The sequence below is a fragment of the Heteronotia binoei genome, chromosome 8 (assembly GCF_032191835.1).
Source record: "Heteronotia binoei isolate CCM8104 ecotype False Entrance Well chromosome 8, APGP_CSIRO_Hbin_v1, whole genome shotgun sequence".
Taxonomy (NCBI): domain Eukaryota; kingdom Metazoa; phylum Chordata; class Lepidosauria; order Squamata; family Gekkonidae; genus Heteronotia; species Heteronotia binoei.
Genome location: NC_083230.1, coordinates 103,124,694 through 103,147,599, shown reverse-complemented (window position 1 = coordinate 103,147,599; position 22,906 = coordinate 103,124,694). Strand labels below are relative to the sequence as shown.

Below are 22,906 nucleotides of genomic sequence, written 5' to 3'. Positions count from 1 at the left end.
CCAGCCTGACAAGTGATGTATGAAGACCATTTTAGGCAAAGCAGCAAGTTAACATTTCCTTAGTTGCATTTTGCAAACACAATCAATTAATTGTTACTGGACAAGTTCCAAGCATGCAAGCTTTTGAGTTATATCAGGTATAATGCAGCAATTTTAACGCAGTTACAGAGAGAGCAAGAGCGACAGGAGAATTATCAGTGCAAATGCTTTAGTCACACCAGACAAGGCGGTCCCTAATCAGTTAACTTTTCACACGACACATTGACAAGTGGGGGCTTACAGACAGTCGTGATGACTCATAGTCTCTGTTCAGCCCATTTGTCCTTTGTATTCAACAAGGTGGTGAGCTGAAATTCCAGGTACAGCTTTTGTAAGTGTTCGATAGATTTTTAGATAAATATGGAGACTAGAGTGGGAGCTGTCATGTTCTGATATATGGTAGAAGTTTTTTAAATCTGGCTTTGAGAATTAGGGACTGGATAACCTTTAAAAGTACCTTCTAGAATTATAAACTCTCCTCTTGATGCTCCTCACCCAAAGCCTCACTCCTCTTGAGGTTTTACTCCCCAAACCTCTGTCACACGCATCTGTTTTCCCCTGACTTGTTTTCAAGTCATTCCCATGCTAATGTATGTAAGGATATGCTACCCACACCATCCCTGAATCTACATTTCATTTCCCCCTGCTTATCATCTTTCAACCCCTTCCCATCATATTTGTCACTCTTGTCCTGATATTTTTGCTCATGGAGTCCAATTTCCCCCAGACTTCGTTCTTAGCACCTCCCACCCCCTCTTGTCCCTGTATTCATACCTCCACAGCCCCGCCCTCCTCCTTTGCTTACCTATGCTCATCACCCGGCCAAACACAGATGTGTTGTCCACTGTACTGCAATTCCACCGCCTCTGCCGGAACTGATACTGGCACTCTTTGATGGCGTTCTTGGCACCCTCCCCAATGTACACCATGTGCTCCTGGTAGAGCTGGCACAACTTCCTCTGGCCTGGGGAGAGCCCCGGCAACTGGCTGCACACAGGCTGAGCTCCTATGATGTACATCTCTGGTCTCTGGATTGGGTTCATAGCCAAGGACCTGGAAGAAGGAAGGAAAAAAGGGGGGGGGAGAACATTGTGAAGGAGGAATCCCAAAGGAGATCCAGTCTCAGGTGGTCTCTCTCTGTCCTTCCTGGCAAAGAACTCAGGGGTCTCTCCCACTTAGTTGTGTTGAGGCTCTGGTCTGTCTCAAGCAGAACAGAGGCTCTTGCTGGACTTGAGAAACCCTGCCTGGAGACACCATAAAGAAAGCTCTCCAGATCAAAGAGGGAAGAAGCTGAGAGCTCCTTAATTAGGGGAGAGGACCAAATGTGGTTAATTAGTGAACCTTTTCTAGGCAACAGCCTCCTCCACCAGATACATAGACGAATACAGCTACTCTTCTGGAATTAATTAGACCAGGAGAGAGACAGTTTCCTATGAACTGTCAGGAAGCAACTCCCCTCCCATACACACACCTCTGGGGACTGGTGGATTACACACAGACACACACACCCCGTGGTGTGTGTGTGTGTGAACTGCCCTGGCTCTGGACTCCCTCCGATCCCCCTATGGACAAAGTGGAGTGCCAGGCGCTGCTTCAAAATCAAAGGCCCCTGGCTGTGTCCCAACCAATGTTCCCTCTAAGCTGCAGAGTCTTGTGAGCAAAAATTCTACTTTGGGAGCTCCTGGCATTAAAGCTGTGAGCGACTGCATCAATTCGCGTGCTCTGGGCTCATGCTTCCTGAGCCAAGACAAAAAGGTGTGAACCGGCGGCTGCAAATCTGTGAGCTAGCTCAGGCTCACTCAGCTTAGAGGTAACGCTGGTCCCAACAGCTCAGAGGTGGCCGCTGGGCGAGCCTTCGGAGCCCGGGAGCAGACCTCCCATTGATTCCCGCGGGGCTGGCTTGCTAGGCAAGGCGATCGGGGCTGGCTAGCAGCGGGTCAGGCAACGAGGGAGGCCAATAAAACGCCGCGCTCCAGAAGAGCCCAGCAGCCTTGCACCGAGTCGCTCCCTTCGCTTCTCCTCCCGCTTGCAAAACTTTCCAGGTATCCTTTCGGAGTCCCCGTTCCGGTCCAGAGCCGGGAAACCCGGTCGAGAAGGAAGCCCCCCACGTGCCTTTTGGCCTCTCCGGGCACGCAGTGGTGGGGTGGGGGGATCGCATCTGAGGAGAGAAAGGGAGGACGGCGTGTCGGCGGTCGTGAGCACTCACCACCAGGAGCTGGCCTCGGCCAGGAGCTGCGTGCAGCCGCAGAGGAGAGCCAGGCTGAGCAGCAGCCGCGTCCCGGGCATGGTGCGCTTCCCGCGGCTCCCGCGCCTCTGCGCCGCCAGGCTGGGACTCATCCGGGCTGCCTCCTGCAAGACAAGGGAGGGAGAGAGGGAGGGGGGAGGCCAGTCAGTCAGCCCGGGAGGGAAGGGAAGGGAAGGGAAGGGGGCGCCCCGCGCAGATGCAACTGGCGAGGAGCGAAGGGCGAGGAAGCCAGCGGGCGCGCCCCCTCCTCCTTCCACCAGATATATCCCCACCACCACCACCTCCCTCTCCGGCCCTGATGCCTTCCTTGCCCGGCGACCTGCTGGCCTTTGATCAAGGTCCCTGAGCTTCCGATTGGTTGGCCCGCGGTGAGGTCACGCAAACACACACACACACTCAGACCCGGTCTTCAAAGTGCACAGACGGGACACTGGAGAGGGAAATAGCAAGGGGGGGGGGAGAGGACCTGCCTGCAAGCCTTCCAAGGGCAGACCCGGGGTAGGGACTTTCCCCCTGCCAAGCCTATATGGGTGCCAGGCGGTGTTCCCTCTACGCTGCGTTAGTGAGAGCTAGCTCACAGGTTTGTAGCCTCTCCGGCTCACACATTTTTGTCTTAGCTCAGGAAGGATGGCTGCAGAGCAAACTAATTGCTGCAGAAGCTCCCAACTTTAGTGCCAAAGTAGGAGTCAAGTCACACCTGTACGACCAACAAAGTTTTATTGAGAATGAAAGCTTTTGTATGCATTGCATACTTCTTCAGGTGGTCTTAAAGGCGATACTTGACTCCTACTTTGTTCTACTGCTTCAGACCAACACAGCTGCCCACCTGGATCTAACATGAATGGCAGTAGCTCACAAAGCAGAGTTTTTGCTCACAAGGCTCCACAGCTTAGAGGGTGTATTGGTGCCAGGGCTCTGTGATCAGGAGGGGAGGCACACTGCCCACACTCAGGGGGTGCTGTCTTGTTTGCTATGGGAACAACCCTAAGCAAGTCTATTCAGAAGGCAGTCCCTTTGTATTCCATGGTACTCAGAGAAAAGTGTTCTTAGGAATGCAGCCTTCAATGACTACAGATCTAGACTAAGGGATTCCTCATAGTGGGTTCATGAGCGGAGAGAGACCATCCCCGGTATCAAAGGGAGGGTAATTAAGTAAACAACAAAGTTGGATTGGGTATTAATTACAACAGGGCAAGGGAAAGAAGGTGGGATGGTATAGACTGATCTTGTCAGATCTCAGAAGCTAAGAAGGATCCATACTTGCGGGACCCTTTTTTTGGTAGCAGGAATTCCTTTGCATATTAGGCCACACACCCCTGATGTAGCCAATCCTCCTGGAACTTACAGTAGGCCCTGTACTGAGAACCCTGTAAGCTCTTAGAGGATTGGCTACATCAGAGGGGTGTGGCCTAATATGCAAAGGAGTTCCTGCTACCAAAAAAGGGTCCTGCAAGTATGGATCCTTCTTAGCTTCCACCAAGGAAGACTATGCAGAGGAAGGCAATGGAAAACCAGCTCTGTTTCTTATGCCTTGAAAGTCCCTTGCTGGGCTCACCATGTCAGCATCAACTTGATGGCGCTTAGGTGTATGTACAACAGGGCAATGTGGAATAAAAAGAAAGATTAACAAAGCAAACCTAAAAACACTTTTCCTGATCTCCGGACAACAGAGATCATTTCCCCCGGAGAACATGGCATTCTATCCTGCTGAGGTCCCTCCCCCAGGCTCCACCCCCCCCCCCCCCAATCTCCAGGGATTTCCCATTCCAGAGTTTGCAATCCTAGTTAAAATGCCACCTGGATTACTGCTGAAAATGGCTGCTTTCAATGGCACTGTAAGTCTCATTGAATAGACCTCAGTAAGATTCCAAATAGACATGCTTACTTAAAATGTGGGAATTGCTGCCAGAGAATGTAGTGATGGCCACAGAAATGAACACCTTTAAAGGGGAATTAGATAGATTCATGGAGGATAAGTCTATCAATGGCTACTAGCCATGGGAACCTCCACACTCAAAGGCACTAAAGCCTCTGAATCCCAGAGCAAGGAGGCAACATTAGGGGAAGGCCTCAGCTTCTGTGCCCTATTGTTGGCCCTCCAGAGGAACGGTTGGCTACTGTGTGAGACAGGATACTGGACTAGATGGAGTATTTGGTCTGATCCAGCAGGGCTCTTCTTATGTTCTTATGTTAGGATCGCTCTCTGTAAAGCCTTCAAGTGTGACATACTTTGCATATGGTGTTGGAGTCAAGCTTTCAAGAGATGCATAATTCTTTGTGCTACAGAAGCTCAAAACCGATAATGTTTGAATTACGCAAAACAGATTGTTTCTCTGTTCTTGTTCTGTGGGGCCAAAAGAGGTTCCTCCATATTTATGTCTTCCCAAGCTAAGAGGGAAAAGAATAACAAAGGAGTACCTCATGGGAGAGGTACCAATTTGCTGTTGGGAGAAGAGGGGTAACCACATCACACATCATTGCTGGGGGGTTTTGCCACAGTTGCCACACCACGAGCACAGATACTTCTGGTGGCCAGTACCACGGCTAAAGCAGTCCCCAGGGTTTGGGATGGTGGTCTGGCTCTGTATACCCAACATTTTCAAAAGCTTTCATTTGGACAGGACTTCATTTCCTGCTTGTCATTGCTACATTCACACACTACAGAGTTAGGTGCTGGCATGTACAACAAACTCTGAGGTCAGCTGTGACTCAATTTATTAACTGGGGAGCTGGTAGACTGCAAAACAGTACAGGAGGTTGCTTGCTACAGCAAAGTGTTTATGGTTACCAGGGCTTTTTTTGTAGCAGGAACTCCTTTGCATATTAGGCCACACCCCCTGATATAGCCAATCTCCAAGAGCTTACAGGGCTCTTAGTACAGGGTCTACTGTAAGCTCCAGGAAGACTGGCTACATCAGGGGTGTGTGGCCTAATATGCAAAGGAGTTCCTGTTACAAAAAAAATCCTGACGGTTACCAAAAAAGCACCGTATGGTCTAGAGTTGTGCCCTGGTTCCCTTGTGCTGCCTTAGAAGATCCTGAGGTACAACCATCTTACTGTCTGTGGGCAGTGCATGTTGTGACAGTTGTGTCTCAGCAAGCTCTGTTTGACATTGCACCTCTCAGATGGTGCACTATACTTGCTTTGTGTGACAAAGTGCAGTAGCAGGACAGAAAAGGGAGGGGGAGAACACTCTCCTAAAATCAGGAGGGGAGCAGGAAAGCCCACCCTGCTGCTTTCACGGCTAATCATCAACCCCATCCCAAAAACACACAGGGAGAGGGAGACTGGAGAGGATATCATCTTTCTAAACCAGATCGCCAAGCATTTGGTTCACTTCCTTCCAAAGACTTCGCTCAAAGCCTTAACTTGAGCTGGAGTCAATCCTAGAAGCTATTCCCAATGTTCAGGCAGGCAGACCTAGAATACGTACAAGCAAAGGAACCAGCAGCATGCGTCTGAGCATCTACAGAGTGCTCTCCCCACTCCCCCAACTGAACATGTTGAGCTGGACCAGTGGAGATTAGGGAGAAAAGATTCCAAGTCATAACACAAGCCTTCCAGGAAGAAACTTCCTCTTACAGTTTACACATTAACTGGAGGGGGAAGGAGGGGTAGAGTGGATTTCATGGCTTCTTTTCTGCTTTGTTCCATACTAGGACATTCTTTTGTCAGGGATGCTGAAGAGCAAGTTGCTACTGCTATCTTTAGTCATCTGTCCCAACGGTTATCTGCATTTCTTTCTGGGGGGAAATAGGCTCTCTGGCACATCTTGAAAACAACCCACTTACAGAGTTTGCATACAAACTTTTGTTAAGTTATTCTACATGCTTTCATAAATACCTCAGGTTTTGTGCATTCAAGTAGACAAAAGCACAGGGCGGGTCTTTTACCCAACGGATGGGGCATCCATCATGCAAAAAGGACAGATGCTGAGCAGAAATGACTCATGGTGGTTTTAAAAAAAAAGTTCTATGAGTTCACTTGCTTTAGTTATCAAGGATTGTAACATCATTACCAAGACACAGCGTATGTCAAATGTTATATTTTGTTGGCTCAACTAAGATAGGTGTAGTAGGGCTGATGTGTTGGAAAAATGTTTGAACCATGCTGTGAATTCTGGAGGCTAAAATATTCTGTCTTTAAATTTGCATAAAGATAAGAGACTAATTTTATAAGGATCAAGAGTTCTTGAAAAGGAGACTCTTTGAAACAATAGCTCATTGGGCTCTTTGATCCTTAAAATCCAATATCCAAATCCAATATCCAAATCCAATATCCAAATGCAATATCTAAATCCAATGTCCAAATCCAATATCTAAATCCAATATCCAAATCCAATATCCAAATCCAGTATCTAAATCCAATATCCAAATCCAATATCCAGTCCTTGTGATGCTACAAGTTTACTACTCAGAGTGAAGTCCTGCTGGAGTGGATTATTCTTTTATTTATAGAACTGGCTACACTAGGGCTCAATATTAAACTTTGTATATAAACTCTAAGGGGCTCCTTTGATTAGATTTTTTTTACATGATTGGAATGGATTTTGGAATTAATTCTGACATATGTGAATTTCTATATTTGTAGTATCACTATATTTAATTGTGTATAAATTTAGAATTGCTTTCATTCATTATAATAACTGTTTCTATCACTATCTTTTTCTGTAATATTTGTGATTTCTTAATCTTGACTTGATACCATGGTGCTCTAAATGTCCTTTGAAGCAAGCAAAATGCTACGGAGAGTTGGAAGGGATTGCTTGCAAAGGTGCCAGGAACTAATGTTCAGAATCAAAAGAGAGGAAAGGTTTCAGAGAATCATAGAGTTGGAACGGATCCCCAGGGTCATCTTGTCCAACCTCCCGACCAGTGCAAGAAATTCACAAATACCTCCCCCTAAGTTCACAGGATCAGCATTGCTGTCAGATGGCCATCTAGCCTATGTTTAAAAACCTCCAAGGTGAACAGACTTGCATTGTGGTGTCTGGCCATATTGAAGAGGGTTGGGTGTATATGCAGATTTAAGAATGGGTTTGTTTAAAACATTTAAAAATATTTTTATTCTGCCTTTCCACTCAGCTTAGTATCCCCAAAATGACAAACAATCAAAATAATCAAAAATAGTGTTATAAAAACACAGGCATATAAAAATGATGAACAACAACAATATAACAAAACACATAAAGAGGAAGGAGGCTCAGCAAGAGAATGCCAAACAAAGCAGAAAAGTCTCCACTCATTGGTGGAAGATAATGATAGAAAGGGACCGACGGAGCTTCCTGGAGAGGCAGCTCTGTACTTTGGGTGCCAAGATGAGCCCACTGAATGGAATCTCTCTACTCAGCTGTAATCTACAAACCTGGAGGGCTGCTCTGCAGGAAATAAAGAGCATCACACCCTTTCCCCATTCCTTCTGCATTCCTTAAACACAACAACCTAGCAATGCTCCAAAGTACACATCCCAGCCCTGTGAAAGAGCCTGGGAGACCAAGGTTTGCATAACAATTGCTCAGAAATGGCACCATAAACGAGTGTGGAGGAGTGGGTTTATTTATTTTATACCCTGCCTTTCTTCCCTGTTGGGGACCCAATGTGGCTTCTATCCTCAACAAAATCCCGTGTTTAATTCATTGATACCCTGCCTTCCTCCCCACAAAGCAGCTTACATCATTCTCCCTTCCCCCACTTTAGCCTCACGACAACCCTGTAAGGTACGTTAGGCTGAGACATTTGACTTCTGGTCAGAAAATGTAAGATAGAACAAGATGGGTTAGTCTGTCTACAGCAGCCAAAAAGAGCAAGACTCCAGTAGCATATAGAAGACCAACAAATTTGTGGCAGGGTATGTATGAGCTTTCATGAGTTACTGCTCATATCTTGAAGAAATGAGCAGTGATTCACGAAAGTTCATACTCTGCCACAAATTTTGTTAGTCTTTAATGTTCTACTGGATCCTGCTCAGTAAATGTAAGTCACAAAATGGGGGCCCATAATGAACGGTGGGGGGAACAATTCATAAATGCCGCTCCCATCAGGATTTTTTCTCAGGGACTTAAAGGTGCTGTATTCCCCCCACTCCTGCTCTTGCTTTGACTCCTCTGGAAGGAGGAGTCCGAAGCAGCAGCTCTCCGAATGAGCAGCTTACAATCTCCTTCCCTTACTCTCCCCAGAACAGGTGCTTTGTGAGGTTGACGGGGCTGAGAGAGTCCTGAGAGAACTGTGACTGGCCCGAGGTCACCCAGCAGGCCTCGTGAAGGAGGAGTGAGGAACCAAACCCGGTTCTCCAGATGAAGAGTCCGCCGCTCTAAACCACACCAAGCTGGCTCTAACCACGACATCACTTTTCCCCTTACCTCAGTTGTCAGTATTAAAGGGGGAAAGGCCGAATCTCAGTGCCTGAACACATGCTTTCCGCTGAGGAGGTCCCAAGAGGCACATGCAGTTAGGAATATCCCAAACTGCATCCATTGCTAGACACAACAAATGGATCAAATGTCTCATTCCGCATAAGGCAGATTCTTACATTTGTAGTTGATGATTCAAGAGGCTACATGCATATTACTCCCTTCCTGCAGGCACTACACTGGCTGCTCATCAGATAGCAGTCTCAGTTTAAGGTATTAGCTTTCACATACTTTATTTATTTATTTTATTTACTTTGGATTTATATTCTACCCTCTCCACCAACGGACTCCGCAAATGAACAAAGCCCTTCATGACCTTGGACCCTCATATCTGCGAAACTGTCTCCCCCCCCTATGTTCCACCACAACACCTTTGTGCATTGGAGCAGGATTTTCTGGAGATGTGAACACACAAATGGGCAGCATCAACAAATGCCTGTACGCATGCCTTCTCTATCATGTGCCTTCTCTATCCATCTTATGAAACAGCCTGGCTTTTTGCAAACTATGTAAAACTGAACAAAGTCTGAGTCCAGTGGAACTTTTAAGACCAACAAAGTTTAATTCTGGGTGTCAGCTTTTGTGTGCAAGCACACGTCATCAGAGGATGAGGTGCCACTGGATTCAAAGTTTGTTCAGTTACTTCAGACAGGGGTGGCCAGACTTGCTTAACATAAAATCCACATAGAATAATCATATGTCTGAGAGCTGCAAGACATGAACGTCAGATATTTGAGGGAGGGAGGGAAGGAAGGAAGGAAGAGAGGAGGGAGAGGTGGAAAGAAAGCAACTTTAAATGCATTCTCCAAGCTGCCTGCTGGCCTGGTGAAGTGATTTAAAGAGACAAATGCCTTCTCCAAGCTGGCCAGTGGAGCGGTGGGAGCTTTGAGAGCCACACAATATGTGTGAAAGAGCCACATGTGGCTCCCAAGCCACAGTTTGGCCACCCCTGCTTCAGACCAACATGGCTAACCACCTGGATCTACGCAAAACTGAATTATTCAAGGGGACCTTTTTGCACAGGTAACAGAGCTGCTCTGTACAATTTAGGGTCTCACAGAACAAAGTGCTTTTAATTTCTTAGTGATGACATCTGACTTTTCCCCCAAGGAGTTCAAGGTGGTTTGTATGCTCACTTCTCCCCCTACACTCCACACACACACACCACACTCTTATCCTTGCAACAAATTTATCCATTTACTTGGATAAATGATCAGGGACTATGATCTGTACTGCTGTGCATAGCTTACCAAGACTAGGGTCCTGCTATGGGATCTTCCATCATTTAATGTGTCCTGTTAATACTTATACTTTGCTTCAGTTCTGTTTTTAGCCTTCTGGTTGGTTCTACACCTCTAATTCCTATTGCATTGTTCAATGAATGTCCCATCTGTTGATTGTTCTGATTAACTCCATGTCATCCACCTTGAGCTCAAGTGAAAAAGACAGACTAAAAAAAACATTTAAAAAAAAAACCCATCAAAAACAGTTTCCACTTGACTTAAGTCAAGAGTTGTCGCCAAAACTTTAATCCTCAACTCCATTAGGGGGCGCCCTAGAGATGATCCTGCTCTGGAGAGCACGGAGGCTTACAGGCAGGTGTGCCCAGTGGTGTCCAGCAAGGGTAGATCAAAGGGAGAAATCCTAACCCTTTGTCATGCAAAGCTTTCCCGGAAATGACCTGGCCTCAATGGCAGGACACTAACAACTTCCCCACCCCCAGCTCCTCCTGAAAATAGACCTCTTCAAAAGGACTCTCTGTAATAGCCTAGCTCCTGCTTGCAATCCCCCACCCCACCCCACCCCACACTCATAACCCTTAGGGTAAAAGTCCTGTGCATGCAAGGGGCTGTGAGGAAAGCAGCCAAGATGGAGCAGAGATAGGAATGGCTCCACCAGAGCCTAATGGCTTTATGGAGGGGGAGAACTGGCTCAGGGGAAAGGAAAACTTCAAAGACTCCTCTTGTCCAAACATCAGATCCTCAACCCACAGGAACTGCATGACCAGAGATCCTGCCCCACCACTTCTTAATGATCGCCTCAGCTTTCTAAACTAGCAAAGACCAGCCTTCAATTTCTAAAAATGAGAGGCTCTGGAGCTCAAAGCCTGCCTGGGGGCTATGACATTTGGCCCAGAAGCGCTCTCCCCTATCTAAGGTGGGCGGGGAACCATTGTGTTTCTTTGGGTGGTATTGCACTTTGCATATGCTCAAGGCTGCTCTCTTCTTCCAGACCCAGGAAACATATTCTTTGCCTTAGTTCAGGGGTGGCCAAACTTGCTTAATGTAAGAGCTACATAAACATCAGATGTTTGAGAGTCACACGCATGAACATCAGATGTCTGAGAGACATAAGACAGGAAGGAAGGAAGGAAGGAAGGAAGGAAGGAAGGAAGGAAGGAAGGAAGGAAGGAAGGAAGGAAGGAAGGAAGGAAGGAAGGAAGGAAGGAAGGGTTGGGAGGGAAAAGGGAGGGCGAGATGGAAAGAAGGCAAGGTTAACTTTAAATGCATTCTCCAAACTGCCAGCTGACTTGGCTCGGACAAGTGATTTAAAGAGAGAAATGCCTTCTCCAAGCCAGCCAATGAGGCAGTGGGGGCTTTGAGAGCCACATAATATGTGTGAAAGAGCCACATGTGGCTCCCGAGCCAGTTTGGCCACCCCTGCCTTAGTTCATACCTCCATCTTCACTTCCTGATTACTTGTTTGTGTTGAACGAGCCACCACACACCAAACAACTCTATCATTTCCCATAATGTCAGGCGTAACGCTCTTCAGGGGAGCATGGAGTCAGTTCCATGCATTTGCAATGGTGATCGAGTTGCACTTGTGAAGCAGGTGAGTTCTGGCTTGGAGCAAGACAGTTCCATAAGGAAAACGCTCCTCTCTGCGGGTTGAGTGGGACTCAAATGTGTGAACTTGTTCTGCTGACAAGCATTCAGTCGGAACTGGTCTCAGTGAACATGAAAGATCTGTCGGTGGACTCCGAGAACTCATTCGCACGTTCAAGTCACCACTTGATGCTGCAGCCTGTCGGCAGACAAACAAATAGGAGTGAACAAGCCCTTTGTCTTACTTGAGCCTGAACGGAAGCACTGACCAGCTCCTGGAGTCTTTGCAGGGAAACCCTTCCAACTCCCTCTTCTGGTGGAGTCTTGCTTGCTGCTGAGGACAATCAGAGACCCAGGCTCTGTGCAGAGGAACATTCCGAAGAACAATATCCCACTCCACAATTTAGGGTCTCACAGAACAAAGTGCTTTTAATTTCTTAGCGATGACATCTGACTTTTCTTCCAAGGAGCTCTAAGGCGGTTTGTATGCTCACTTCTCCCCCTACACTCCACACACGCACCCCACACTCTTTTATCCTCACAACAAATTTGTGAAATAAGTTAGGCTGCAATATAGTCGTTGCTTGGAATGGATCTGGATTTGAGTCTCCCCAGTATAAGTCCAGCTTTCTATTTGCTACTCTGCCACCCTAACCAAAGACATATATCTCTTGCATTGGTCTAGTCTCAATTCTGAAATCTTGCATATGCTATCTATCACAGTTTAATCCTCTCCTTCCAGAGAGGAACTCAAGCAAGGAACTCTCTCCCTGCATTTCATCTTTACCGCCACCTGATGTGGTAGGTTAAGCTAAGAAAGCATGACTGGTACAAGGTCTCCCAGGCAGCATCAAGCACTGAGCAGGAATTTGAACCTGGGTCTCTCCTCTTCCTAGTCTAATACTTTGACCAGTATGGGACATTCCTTGTTTGCTTTCCAATTCTAGGACACGGTCCTTTTCAGTCCTGTTCCATTCTTTAACCCAGAGCAGGGGTGGCCAGACTTGCTTAATCTAAGAGACACATAGAATAAACACCAGATGTTTGAGAGCCACAAGACATGAATATCAGATGTCTGAGAGCAGGAAGGAAGGAAGGAAGGAAGGAAGGAAGGAAGGAAGGAAGGAAGGAAGGAAGGAAGGAAGGAAGGAAGGAAGGAAGGGAGGAAGGGAGGGAGGGAGGGAGAGGTGGAAAGAAAGCAATTTTAACTTTAAATACATTCTTCAAGCTGCCGGCTGGCTTGGCAAAGTGATTTAAAGAGAGAAATGCCTTCTCCAAGCCAGCCAATGGGGTGGTGGTGGCTTCGAGAGCCACACAATATATGTGAAAGAGCCACATGTGGCTCCCAAGCCACAGTTTGGCCACCCCTGACCCAGAGAATCCCAAACATATTGCTAAAGTAAATTGTCAGAGGATGACCCCACCTCTCTGGTACAACTGTGGTGAGGTGCTACCTGGGCTGTCCTCTTTCTCAAAAGACCATGTTGAGAGCCAGCATGTTGTAGTGGTTAAGGTATAGGACTAGGATCTGGGAAACCCAGTCACATACTCTTAGCCTAGCCTACCTCACAGGGTTGTTGTGAGGATATAATGAGAAGAAGAATGATGTAAGTTGCGTTGGGTCCCCATTGGGTAGAAAGGTGGGGTATAAATAAATCAAGCTCAGTTGGGGGAGCAGTTCACAAATTCAGAGGAGGAAGTTTGCTTTCAAACAGGCCTGAGTGCACATTTGACAGGTGGTGCGGATCAGTCCACACATACGTCAGGGATCATACGCAATATATTTGCACAAACTCTGGCAGCCACACAGGCGATCTAGGTGTGTAGTGAACTTATTTACATGACCAATCAGTATGTGCTAAAGCAGGCTGAACTGAGAAGGGGAAAAATTAAGTCTATCTGGTTTGAAACAAACTCCATAAAAGGCAATGAGCGCAGGCCTTCTCAGCAATTCTTTTGCCAGGGAAACTTCTGCAGCTAGTTTGGTGGCAATAGAAGACGGCCAGGCATCTGGACTTTTCACTAGCCCATCCCCAGCTCTCCCATCTCAAGGATACCCAGCTTTTAAAAAAGAACACTATGGGGTTGTTCTTGTGCACTTAATCCATAATGACAGGGCTTTTTTTCTGGAAAAAGAGATGCCAGAACTCTCAAGAGGGAAATGAAGGAAAGGCACATGGATGCCCTCATGAACTTTTAAACATTTTTTTTGAGAATTTTGTTTCCACAAAGTGGTTCCAGAACTTTGTTTCACTGCATTCCTCTGAGGGAAAAAAGTCCTGATGACCAATATTCCCTCTAAGCTGCAGAGTCTTGTGAGCCAGTTTGGTGTAGTGGTGGTGAGGTGTACGGACTCTTATCCGGGAGAACCGGGTTTGATTCCCCACTCCTCCACTTGCACCTGCTGGAATGGCCTTGGGTCAGCCATAGCTCTGGCAGAGGTCGTCCTTGAAAGGGCAGCTGCTGTGAGAGCCCTCTCAGCCCCACCCACCTCACATGGTATCTTTTGTGGGGGGAGAAGATATAGGAGATTGTAGGCCGCTCTGAATCTGTGATTCAGAGAGAAGGGCGGAGTATAAATCTGCAGTCTTCGTCTACTACTTTGTGAGCTACTGGGATTAAAGTTGTGAGCTACTGCATAAAATTGTGTGCTCTGGTGTCGTCCTTCCTGAGCTAAGACAAAAATGTGTGAGCTGGAGGCTAAAAATCTGTGAGCTAGCTCATGTTAACTCAGCTCAGAGGGTACACTGCTGATGACCATTATCCAGTGTTCACAATCACGAATGTGGATTAGAGTCCCTGCTTCACTAAGTGTGGACACGAAAAAAATCACTGAAAGGGGGTGGGGCTGAAAATTCCCTTATTGTGATTCTGCAGAACACTGTTGTTACAATTATTGCATGGATCATTTTGAGTCTTCAGTTGAAATATCCTTTCTCACTAAGAAGCTGAGAATAATATTTTCACCCTACAAGGCAGTGATTTGCCCATGGCTACCCTTGATAGCTTTAGAGCCCAATGAGGACTTAGCATTCACACCATTGTAGTATTCTGAATCACTTCAAGGCATGCAGCAGAATGAATGGAACAATCTAGGTTGGATGGAGTGTACCAATTCAAACTACAAGGGGGTGCAATTTTTCTAAATCTCCATAACCTCCCCCCCTCCAAAAAAAACACCTTCTTGCAAATAAAACAAAACAAAAGAGTTTTCCCAGGGAGAAAGTTTCCAGCTTAACCCACTCTCTGTTGTGCTAGGGCAGGGGTGGCCAACGGTAGCTCTCCAGATGTTTTTTGCTACAACTCCCATCAGCCCCAGCCACTGGCCATGCTGGCTGGGGCTGATGGGAGTTGTAGGCAAAAAACATCTGGAGAGCTACCGCTGGCCACCCCTGTGCTAGGGAATCATTAAATATGTAATACGATCCATTCTACCATATCAGGACTCTACCATCTCATTTTGCTGTTTATGTAGACCAGACTACATGTATAGGAAATGGGAAAGGCAGCCAGATTTTGGAACCTTGTTCTAATGATTTGAAAAGAGGCTCATTCCACTGTGAATCCTGAACAAGTCCCCATTCCTGATCCTATCTAGTTTACAGGAATCAAGCTAAACATATGAAGCTGCCTTGTACTAAGTCAGCTGTCAGACCATTGGTTCATTTTGCTGAGCATTGTCTACTCTGACTGGCAGCAGCTCTCCAGGACCCCAGGCATGGAAAGGTTGTTCCCAGCACCCATTACCTGAGTTCTTTAAACCGGAGATGTTGGGGACTGAAAAAAACGGGACCTTCTACATAAGAACATAAGAGAAGCCATGTTGGATCAGGCCAATGGCCCATCCAGTCCAACACTCTGTGTCACACAGTGGCCAAAAAAATTATATATAGGGGGTTAGATTGCTTCAAGAGGGGGTGAGATAAAAATATGGAGCAGAGGTCCATCATATACACACACACACATATATATGATGGACCTCTGCTCCATATTTTTATCTCACCCCCTCTTGAAGCAATCTAACCCCCTCTTGAAGCGAAAACTGAGTACTACTGATATGATTTATGGAAGAAAACGGATAAGGACCAGTAGAATATAAGGATAGTTTGAAGGCCTGACTTGCTTTCTGCAAAAGAAGAAAATGACTGCCTAAAACTGTCTCTTGTCCAGTTCTTCAGCACTGGACTTTTTCCAGAGTGAGTGCCAAAATTTCTCATGCCTCTGATGAAGTGATACTGCAATGAATTTTGTTCATCTCTAAGCTGCCACTGGACACTTTTTTCCCCCTGCAACAGCATAAAACAGCCTCCTTGTCTGGAATTATGATTTCTCATGTGCTTTTCCCACATAGATGCACGCTTTTGGGGAAATGAGCAGATGCTCCCAGCCAGGGCTTTGTGTGTATGTAGAAAAAGCCCAGCAGGAACTTATGTGCATATTAGGCCACACCCCCTGACACCAAAAGAGCCCCGTGGTGCAAAGTGGTAAAGCTGCAGTACTGCAGTCCTAAGCTCTGCTCATGACCTGAGTTCAATCCCGGCGGAAGCTGGATTCAGGTAGCCAGCTCAAGGTTGACTCAGCCTTCCATCCTTCCAAGGTCAATAAAATAAGTAACCAGCTTGCTGGGGGTAAAGTGTAGATGACTGGGGAAGGCAATGGCAAACCACCCCGTAAAAGGCTGCCGCGAAAACGTTGTGAAAGCAACGTCACCCCAGAGTCGGAAACAACTGGTGCTTGCACAGGGGACTACCTTTACCTTTTACCTGACACCAAGCCAGCCAGAACTGTGTTCCTGCTCAAAAAAACCCCTGCTCCCAGCCCCTTAAAAGAGCTCCTTAATTTGTGTTATTTGAAAAAACACAGTTAATACAGGGGTAACAATATTAGGCTTATTTCTTTATTTACTTTCCTCCCCAATGGGTATCCAAACCAGCTTATGTCATTCTCTCCTTTGTTGTAGCCTTGCGACAATGCTGTAAGGTAGGTCAAGCTAAAAGTGTGTGACTTACCCAAACTGAATCCAACCAGCTTTTTTGCTGATGCAAATGTGTGAGGGGTCTCCTTTGACCATCCAAAAAGGCTATGTTGCGGAATTACAGGGTCTGCATCATTAAAAGCTATAAGGACCGAGGGCTGTAAGAGAAAGGAAAATTCAGCCAACTTGAACCAACGTTGGATCCATACTGTCTCCTGGTGGAGTGAGATTATAGTTTGTTCTTCACATGTTAACAGATGACTACAATGGAATATTTCTAAAGCATCAGTCTTGCAAGGTAATGGAGATGTCAGGATTTAAATTAGGTCTTCAAGTCTGTTGCCATCATCTTCAGGGGTACTGGATGTAGGTGGAAGCAACTCACCCACTTCCACAGGAGTACTAAGAGAGAACATTGGCATAAACATTGTCCTTTACCTCTGTCGCATGTCAGTCCTTACCCAGAAGACGTCTTATGGCTGCACACTCCATGCTAAACAAAGTTCTGGAAATAAAGTTCTGCACACTCCATGCACCTGATGAAGTGAGCTCTGACTCAAAAAACTTGAGATACCACTGGACTTGTTTAATGTTGATGCAACAGCCTAATCCAGCTAAAAGGTAAAGCTGGGGCGAGGTCACATCATGACATTTTCATGGCAGACTTTTGCCTTCCCCAGTCATCTACACTTTCCCCCCAGCAAGCTGGGTACTCATTTTACCGACCTCAGAAGGATGGAAGGCTGAGTCAACCTTGAGCCGGCTACCTGAATGCAGCTTCCGCCGGGATCGAACTCAAGTTGTGAGCAGAGAGCTCGGACTGCAGTACTGCAGCTTTACCACTCTGCACCACGGGGCTGCTAACCCATCTATTCCTCTGGAATTCTGGATCAAATTGTCACTACCGCTCTTGTTGAGGTACATAAGAACATAAGAAAAGCCATGTTGGATCAGGCCAACGGCCCATCAAGTCCAACACTCTGTATCACACAGTGGCAAAAAATGTTATATACACACATACACTGTGGCTAATAGCCACTGATGGACCTGTGCTCCATATTTTTATCTAAACCCCTCTTGAAGGTGGCTATACTTGTGGCCGCCACCACCTCCTGGGGCAGTGATTTCCACATGTTAATCACCCTTTGGGTGAAGAAGTACTTCCTTTTATCCGTTTTAACCTGTCTGCTCAGCAATTTCATCGAATGCCCACGAGTTCTTGTATTGTGAGAAAGGGAGAAAAGTACTTCTTTCTCTACTTTCTCCATCCCATGCATTATCTTGTAAACCTCTATCATGTCACCCCGCAGTCGACAGGTACAGGAATCTGTGCTTTTGGCACACAGACTTAAAGCCTGGGTACAATTAATTCTTGATAGCAATAGTCAGCTTGTGAAAACAAGGAGCTCCAGAGAAATAAGTATATTTGATCTGGTACATCTGATATGTCAATGGCTTTCTTTGCTGTCTTGACATGGCATCCTTGTTTCTTCTGACCTGCTGTAGGCTGACCACCACTAATGTTCCCTCTAAGCTGCAGAGTCTTGTGAGCAAAAATTTCACTTTGTGAGCCACTGGCATTAAAGCTGTGAGTTACTGGTATTAGTGAGCTACTGCATAAATTATTGTGCTCTGGGGTCATCCTTCCTGAGCTAAGACAAAAACATGTGAGCTGGAGCCTAAAAATCTGTGAGCCAGCTCATGCTAACTCAGTTTAGGGGAGACACTGGCCACCACATCCATTTATGCACACAGCAATAGAAGAAAATAACACTCATGCTTGCTGTCTTCCCCCAGCCCCACCCCTTCCCTTGTTGAGCCTTGTGCTTTCCTCCCCACTCTACCACTTGGTTGGCAACCAATTTATTTGCACTCCAAGTTGCAGGATAACCTCGTAAACACCAGTAGGGACCATCAATCACCAAGCTTACATACCACTGAAATTTTATTTTTTTAAAAAACAAACAAACCACATTCCCGTGGTCTGCAGTGGTCAAACCGTTGTGTTTGTTTGCACCAGGGGTTCGCTTCCTTCACAGGCTCAGATATGCTGTACCTGGTGGCCTGTTGCACCTGGCAGGCAGATGTGAGCCTTGCCAGCACCAAAGCGAGACTTGGGACAAAAAAAATTGCCTTGTATGACCCAGCTATCTCTCTGCAGGAAGGCCAGGCTCAGCATTCAAACACAGCAGGATGCGCATGAGAAGAAACAGGGCTACATTATTCATGTCTTGTTTATAATGTATTTCTCCCATCCTCCTCTCGGGTTTGCCATGAACTTGGAGAGTGAGGTGCTGATGGTCTGTTTCTGATTTTTTTTTTAAGTGATGAGTAGCACGGAAAATTCTGTCTGCCTGTCTAGGGAGGAAGGACATTACATGTGGATGGATGCTTTTTTCCATGATAAATGTCGAAGCTGTGTAGAGGTGGTGTCTGTCACTGAAAAAGACTGCCTTGCCAGCCAGCTAGCCTGCCAGGTATAGCCAATTGGCATCCATGCTCATACACCCACAGACAAGGGTGGGTGAAACTCTGACAACTGTACACAAGGGAGCTTTCTTGAGGCATAGGAAAGAGACGCAGGGACCTGCCAGCCATTTGTTCTGGAGCAGAGAACCTCTAAAGTAGGTGTCACTGCTTGAGGACTTTCAGCTTAAAATTATACACATAATTATCTGAAGAAGTGAGCAGTGTAGGGTTCCCAATCCCCAATTGCGGCAGGGGATCCTTTAGTTTGGAGGCCCTCCCCCACTTCAGGGTCATCAGATAGCAGGAGTGGGGGAGGGAGGGTATATCGGCTGGGCATTGCATTATTCCCTATGGATACCAATTCCCACATAGGGAATAATAGAGAATTGATCCAAGGGTATCTGGGGCTGGGGGGGGGGCTGTTTTTTGAGGTAGAGGCACCACAATTGCAGCACAGCATCTGCTGCCTCTCCTCAAAACACGCTCCAAGTTTCAAAAAGATTGGACCACGGGGTCCAAGTCTATGAGCCCCAAAAGAAGGTGCCCCTATCCTTCATGATTTCCAACGGAGGGAAGGCATTTAAAAGGTGTGCGGTCCCTTTAAATGAAATGGCCAGAACTCCCTTTGGAGTTCAATCATGCTTGTCACAACCTTGCTCCTGGCTCCACCCCCAAAGTCTCCTGGCTCTACCCCAAAGTCCCCAGATATTTTTTGAATTGGATTTAGCAACCCTAGAGAAGAAGAAGAAATTGGATTTATATCTTGCCCTATACTCTGAATCTCAGAGTGGTCACAATCTTCTTTACCTTCCTCCCCCCCACAACAGACACCCTGTGAGGCAGATGGGGCTGAGAGAGCTCTCGCTGAAGCTGCCCTTTCAAGGACAACGCCTGCGATAGCTATGGCTGACCCCAGCAGCTGCAAATGGAGGAGTGGGGAATCAAAACCCAGTTCTCCCAGGTAAGAGTCCGTGCACTTAACCACTACACCAAACTGGCAGTGACTCAGGAAAGCTCACCCCCTACCACAGATTTTGTTAGTCTTTGTGCTACTGGACTCTTGCTCTTTTCTACTGCTACATAACTCCACAGTTCATGAAAGGGTCAGTTTCTCCAAGAGCAGAGATCTGTGCTAGAAAAATTAAAAGAGCTGAGTAAAACGAACCCTATGTGAGCCAATTAAGAACCCTTAACACAGACAAGCTACTCTTGCTTCCTGATTCCAAAGCTTCAGTCCTATCCACACTTAATTGGAAAAAATCCTCCCTAAATTCAGAGGGATTTACATCTGGGTGAAAAATACACAGAGTCACGTTCTAGCCCAGTTGTGCCAGTCCATAAGTATTTAGACTGAGTTGTACCAATATTTATAGCAATGCAACGTCACAAAGCGTGACATTGACACTTGTGTGGTGTGCACATCTGTTTAGGTTTCCTTCCCAAGGGCAGGTTATGATGTATGCTTGTCTTTTTTAACTTCATAAAAATCCCATGAGTTAGGAGGGGCGGAGAACCAGCAACTTGAATTTCTGAAGCTGCCTTGTGTAGAGGCAGGCCATTGCATCTCTAGCCCAGTATGGTCTACTCTGATTGATAGCAGCTTTCCCAGGTCTCAAAGGAAGGACTTCACAAACGATTTCATGTGAGATCCTTTAATTGTAGATGCTGTGGATCTTCTGTGTACACAGTATGTCCTCTAATACTGGGCCACCTTGGTCCCTCTCCAATTGGCCCAGACAGGGCGTGAAGTTCTAGCTGACTCCTATGGTGAACTGGAGGCCAGCTTCAATTAAGGTATAAACCCATACACACAGGCGTGCGCACAGAGAGAGCTCTAAGCATAATGTATTAAAATGCCAAGTTGCACCTTTAAGACCAACCAATTCTTATTTAGAACGTGAGCTTTCGTGTGCTCTTAAACACTGTTCATCAGACGAGGGATCCAGCACAGTGAGCAAAGCCATCCATAGCTGAGCAGAGCCATACATAGCTGGTAGGCAGTGGCCCAGAATGCAACATGGTACAGATTTAAGATGTAATGACAGTTTACATTCTAAACCACTGCCTACCAGATAATTTTACTTTACTGTCATTGGTTCTTAAATCTGTACCATGTTGCATTCTGGGCCACTGCCTACCAGCTATGTATGGCTCTGATCAGCTATGTATGGCTTTGCTCACTGTGCTGGATTCCTCGTCTGATGAAGTGTACTTAAGAGCACATGAAAGCTTAAGTTCTAAATAAAAATTGGTTGGTCTTAAAGGTGCAACTTGACTCCTGCTTTGTTGAACATAAAAACATAAGGGAAGCTATGTTGGATCAGGCCAACGGCCCATCCAGTCCAACACTCTGTGTCCTAAAGTGGCCAAAAAACCCAGATGCCATCAGGAAGTTCATCAGTGGGGGCTGGGACACTAGAAGCCCTCCCACTGTGCCCCCCTCAAGCACCAAGAATACAGAGCATCACTGCCCCAGACAAAGAGTTCCAATTATACACTATGGCTAATAGCCACTGATGAACCTCACTCCATATGTTTATCCAATCCCCCCTTGAAGCTGGCTATTCTTGCAGCTGCCACCACCTCCTGTGACTTATGGTGACCCCAGAAAGGGGCCTTCAAGGCAAGTAAGAAGCAAGAGTGGTTAGCCATTGCCTTCCTCTGCAGTCTTCCTTGGTGGTTTCCCATCCAAGTACTGACCCTCCTTAGCTTCTGAGATCTCATGAAATTGGGCTATACCTTCTCTTTCAATTCCTATTACCTACTGACATTAAGGAGAGATAACCATACTTGCAGACCACCAGTTGGAATGATTCTTAAAGTGTTCCAGGGGCATCTAATCTGGGCCAGAGGACTTGCCAGGTTTTAGTCCTTTCAATAATGTACAGGGCTTTTTTTGTAGCAGGAACTCCTTTACATATTAGGCCATACACCCCTGATGTAACCAATCCTCCATGAGTTTACAGGGCTCTTAGTACAGGACCTACTGTGAGCTGCCAGAGGATTGGCTACATCAGGGGGCATGGCTTAATATGCAAAGGAGTTCCTGCTACAAAAAAAGCCCTGATTAATGTAAAAACTTCCTCCAAATCAACCAGTGACCATTTAGAGATATTTTTGGGGAATGCACTAAAAGGTGAAGGTGTAATGGATTCTTCCTCATTTAAAAAGGTGGTATAACATTTTCCCCCAAAGATTAATTGAAATAGGTGCAATACCGGGAAATAATTATTCCTTGCGTTTAACATGCACCAAAATGTTTTATTATCACAAAGCACAAAACCATGAGGTGCAAAGCACTTTCCACCAAGTTAAAATGGGATGTTTTTTACTTTTGTGGACATATTGGCAAAATTGTTTTTAAAATCCTCTAAAAAGATGTCCAGATATCAGTTACTGCCTCAGTGATTAGGGTACTAAGCTTAATACAATCTGTTTTGATAACTTTTGTTTTAAAAGCATACCATGGGATATGAGGCAATAGAACTGAACTAAATTGAACTAACTTAAACCAAGGTTTTTCTTATCTTGCATGTATCTAATTACATTATTACACTTACATGTATCCACTTTAATATTGCTGCAAGATAATAATTTGCTATACCAATCCACCCAGTTCATATAAATGCTGTAAATTTGTTTTTTGCCATAAACATGTCTTCTCCATATTATTGGTATACTAGTAATAAGGCCCGTTGTGAAGAAAAATACAACGGGCTCTAGAAAGAGGCTCTGGGTGAGTGCCCCAATTCAGTGTAAGGCAGGTTCTTGTGTTCATGTACTTGTTCCTTGAAGTTTGAGATGAAGTCTATGGAGTTAAACAAGGGCTTCATGAATCAGTGAACAACAATGGCCTTGTGTTTCACTATGTAAACGTGTAAAGTGCAGTCAAACCACAGTCAAACCACAGATGGTTACTGAATAGGTGAACAGTGGTGGTT

At 46.0% G+C, this 22,906-nt stretch overlaps 1 protein-coding gene across 1 annotated transcript in view; it reads right to left on the bottom strand.

Annotated features, from left to right (window-relative positions):
* Positions 1-22,906, bottom strand: part of WNT5B (Wnt family member 5B) — a 167,213-nt gene that overhangs the window by 36,363 nt on the left and 107,944 nt on the right. Inside the window, exons 2-3 of the mRNA XM_060245775.1 lie at positions 2,246-2,388; positions 845-1,092 (exon numbers count right to left, since the gene is read on the bottom strand). Coding sequence (XP_060101758.1) covers positions 845-1,092; positions 2,246-2,376 — 379 coding nt within the window. The 5' untranslated portion in view covers positions 2,377-2,388. The remainder of the gene's footprint in view (positions 1-844; positions 1,093-2,245; positions 2,389-22,906) is intronic.